This window comes from Mizuhopecten yessoensis, unplaced genomic scaffold (genome assembly GCF_002113885.1).
Source record: "Mizuhopecten yessoensis strain PY_sf001 unplaced genomic scaffold, ASM211388v2 hete_36145708, whole genome shotgun sequence".
NCBI classification, from domain to species: domain Eukaryota; kingdom Metazoa; phylum Mollusca; class Bivalvia; order Pectinida; family Pectinidae; genus Mizuhopecten; species Mizuhopecten yessoensis.
The window spans coordinates 1-3,674 of NW_018484795.1; the positions used below are offsets into that span (position 1 = coordinate 1).

At 36.1% G+C, this 3,674-nt stretch overlaps 1 protein-coding gene across 1 annotated transcript; it reads left to right on the plus strand.

Moving 5' to 3' along the window:
• Positions 1-1,799: 1,799 nt before the first annotated feature.
• LOC110444575 (G1/S-specific cyclin-D2-like) lies at positions 1,800-3,674 on the plus strand. Its single transcript, XM_021488945.1, has 2 exons — positions 1,800-2,393; positions 3,373-3,674. The coding sequence occupies exons 1-2, from the start codon at positions 2,196-2,198 to the stop codon at positions 3,604-3,606; spliced, it is 432 nt and encodes a 143-aa protein (XP_021344620.1). The 5' UTR covers positions 1,800-2,195; the 3' UTR covers positions 3,607-3,674.

The following is a 3,674-nucleotide window of genomic DNA, read 5'->3' on the forward strand; positions in this document are numbered from 1 at the left end:
GGGCCCCGTAGAGAAGAACAGAAATTAACCCTCCCCTTACTTCTTTCCAAAACACTGGACCCGCCCCTAACTTTAAGATACTATGCGTAAAGACAATGATCATAATTTGTTCACCTCGTATACAATGTATATCCATGAAGGGCGGAGGGGGGAGGGGCTGAGGGTGGGGGGCATGCATCACTGACCCCTTTAACTATCTCTATCCATGGACGTTCTGTAGTAACACTACACGTGTCATATCAGGATTGAATTAATATGATATTATTGATAATAATTCTGTGTTTATATTACTGCTTGTGTCATTTATCCTATTGAAAACAACTTCGTAACCAGTCTGCATAATTGCAATAACCGCTTTCCTCTGATTGACATATCTAGGTAGCTTCTGCGCATTTGACAAACTCAGTGCCAGTGGCGGTCGTATACAGAAGGTTTCCTTGTAACTATCCCTTAGTCGGTTATCTAACATTCTATCGAAGTGTCCATCGCAGAAATCGGACAATGTTTCGTCAGTGGTCAGTTTTGCCTTAAGGGATTCTTCGGTCGAGCTTGTGGGGCAAATTTCTCTGACAACAATGAGTTAATTAATAATTATGTATTAGTTTGTAATCGAGATAAAATGAAGAAACTTTTACAATATTTGAGTGGATATAATTAAAGTTTCTCCGAACGGAAAGAAAGAGGCCATACTGTAGAAATATATATATTGACATTTCTGGGCAAAAGTTTAAATGAAAATTTGACTCAAAATTCTTTTTTATATATTAAATAAAAATGCTTTGTAGAAATTCTTTAAATAAATATTTCTATCATAACTTATAATTGATTTCATTTTTTGTTTTTTATAAAATTCAGTCATCTATGATAGATAAATAAATGGAACGTTTTTTTGGGAAAATCTTGGTTAGTACATCAAATATATTAAAGGCGAGGCTTCAGCTGTCACAGCGCCACGTCATACCAATCAGATCGTCGCGCTTGCGGGTGAAGGCGGGGCTTCGATAAGAGAGTAAATTTCATTCACAAATGTTCTCACTAGCTCTGGAATGCCTCCATTTCTCATTCATAGATACGATCGCCCGGTGTCTGTGTGCAGTCATTGGTTCACGTAGTCGTTCAGTTCGGGTGGCCTACTTCACCTATAAATAGAAACGCAGGCCGGCAACGCTATTGTATTATAATGTCCACATAATTTTCAATAAATATAAACATATAATTATCATTCATATATGTGTGTATATTTCAAACAAATAAATATCTTATATTACGTAAAATATAGTTGTTAATCCTAGTGAGTCAAAGGACTAGTAACAACGTGGTCCTTTTCCTCTCCAACAGCAGGTAAACCGACAGATAACCTGGAATATTCACAAAATCAATCCTAGATTACTCAAATCTATTGATATTTCTACACACACCAAATCAACGTTAAGCTATGTCGTCTAGAATAAATTTCATCTTGAAATATATTTCTTGAAGAACAATACGTTGACAATAATCGCCGGATAGCCGCCGATAGACCCCAGTCGGCGAGTGTTAGTAGCTTTGTTTACGGGAAAAGAATTATCTCATGAATATTCATATTTTGTGTTCAGATGAAAAACGTGAAATATTGCTTTGATTTAATTCATTGAAAATGTCGATACTTCGTGAACAGTTATATATGTATTCTATAGTCATTTTGCACTGAAAACTGTACTTATACTGATAATGATTATCCGTATTTATGACAAAATCCAAATCGACCGTTAACATTCTCCCAACCTATCCTATCACGCATGCGCAATGGTTGACAAAGGGGCCCTGGTCGGTGATCGCATGTATTGCTTTACATAGAGTTAGGGTGGTATATAAAGACGGAGGCACACTGACAGATTGTTGGCCGGTGAGCTCTCATGTGGGCAACACTGCTGCGAGTATCTCACTTTTCTAAAATTTACTAACTACCATTGAATGACCGGCCAAACCAGACAATATCATTACGACTTTCTACCTCAGACAAAAGATTGCTAACCACGTTTCTACTGACAAATACACCGAGAGGGCTGGCTGTGATATAAGAATCGGAGAGCGTACCTTGTGAAACGTTACATGTGGACTGTGTCTTATTTATTCTCTACAGGAAATATCTCTGAATTAATATCGAGTTGTTTTCATCTTAATTTATAACAGTGATCATCCGATCTTTGAGGAAGATGAACATGTTGATGTGTTGTGAGACAGAACAGCTCCGGAGAGCTTACAAGGACCCTGTGCTACTGGAAGATGATCGTGTTCTCAACAACTTACTTATAACAGAAGATCGATATCAGCCTTCGCCAACTTACTTCAAATGTGTACAAACAGACATTAAACCATACATGAGGAAGATGGTCGCCGAATGGATGTTAGAGGTATTTTATACTGTATGCTTTACTTTGCCTTCCTGTAGTGTGTGGGGCCTGGCCACTCGCTGTGTATGATAGAATCGGAAGGGAAGAAAAGAAAATATTTCATTATTTTCATTGATTGATCTGGGTGACAACTGAATAATCATTAAGTTTACGATCAATTGTTGATCATGATCTAAATGTTTACTTTTTATTCGATATGGTTTATTTAATATGATTTAATGAAATCTGAGGCGTACATCCACTCACCACCTCCATACAAGATGGCGGGGCATGGAATGCATTCACACTTAACATTTAGTTAGTAATTTCAACTCGTCATAACTTTTTTATTTCTAAGTAATAAGTTAATTTTTTTCCATGGTTAGCTAGCATAAGATCTGCAGTTTTCGATGATATCATGATTGTATGTGAAATTTATCTCTAGACATTTTTTCGAATTTATATTTAGGAAGCATTTTTACGTCTAAAACACCCACGTTTTTGGCTATTTTTGCAGAGGTGGCTAAATATTAGTGGTTACTGTGGGTTTATTAAAGCTTTTACCTTAGTTATTTTTCCATGGACACCTAGAATAGGATTTATAGTTTGCATTGCATCAACAATTTTTGCAATATCTTGAAAATTGTGAATTTTATGATTTTTTTCTATGACTGCCTAACAAAGAGACTAGGACAGAATTTAGTGGGGGCCGCTAAATACATACATGCGCACTGGTTACCGGCGAGGGCATGTGCTTTGTAATAGCCAATGTGAATTTTTCTTGATTTTAGCTCGAATGTACTGACATTCCTCTCATATCCAGGCACAACCATCGCCCAAATTGACAAAGCGAACTTAGAAAATTTCGGTCGAATTTTTATATTGATTTTTAGGTCAAAAATACTTGGTTTCGTTAATGTTTTCCACGTTTCTAAAATGCAATAAAGCTGATTAAATAATATTGTGCATTATTATATCTTTTATTTTTATTTTCCTTCAGGTTTGTGAAGAACAGAAATGCGAAGAGGAAGTTTTTCCACTAGCAATGAATTATTTGGACAGATTCTTATCTGTGATGGACATTCCCAGGAATAGGCTACAACTTCTTGGATGTGTGTGCATGTTTCTGGCATCAAAATTAAAGGAAACGAATCCACTTACTGCAGAAAAACTTATTGTCTACACAGACAACTCTGTTGGAATCGAGGAATTGATGGTACATATTGCTTTGTGATTAAAATACCGGAATTACACTTGTGAATTAAATCATATTTATTACTGGACCCCTGTTTTAGATATTAA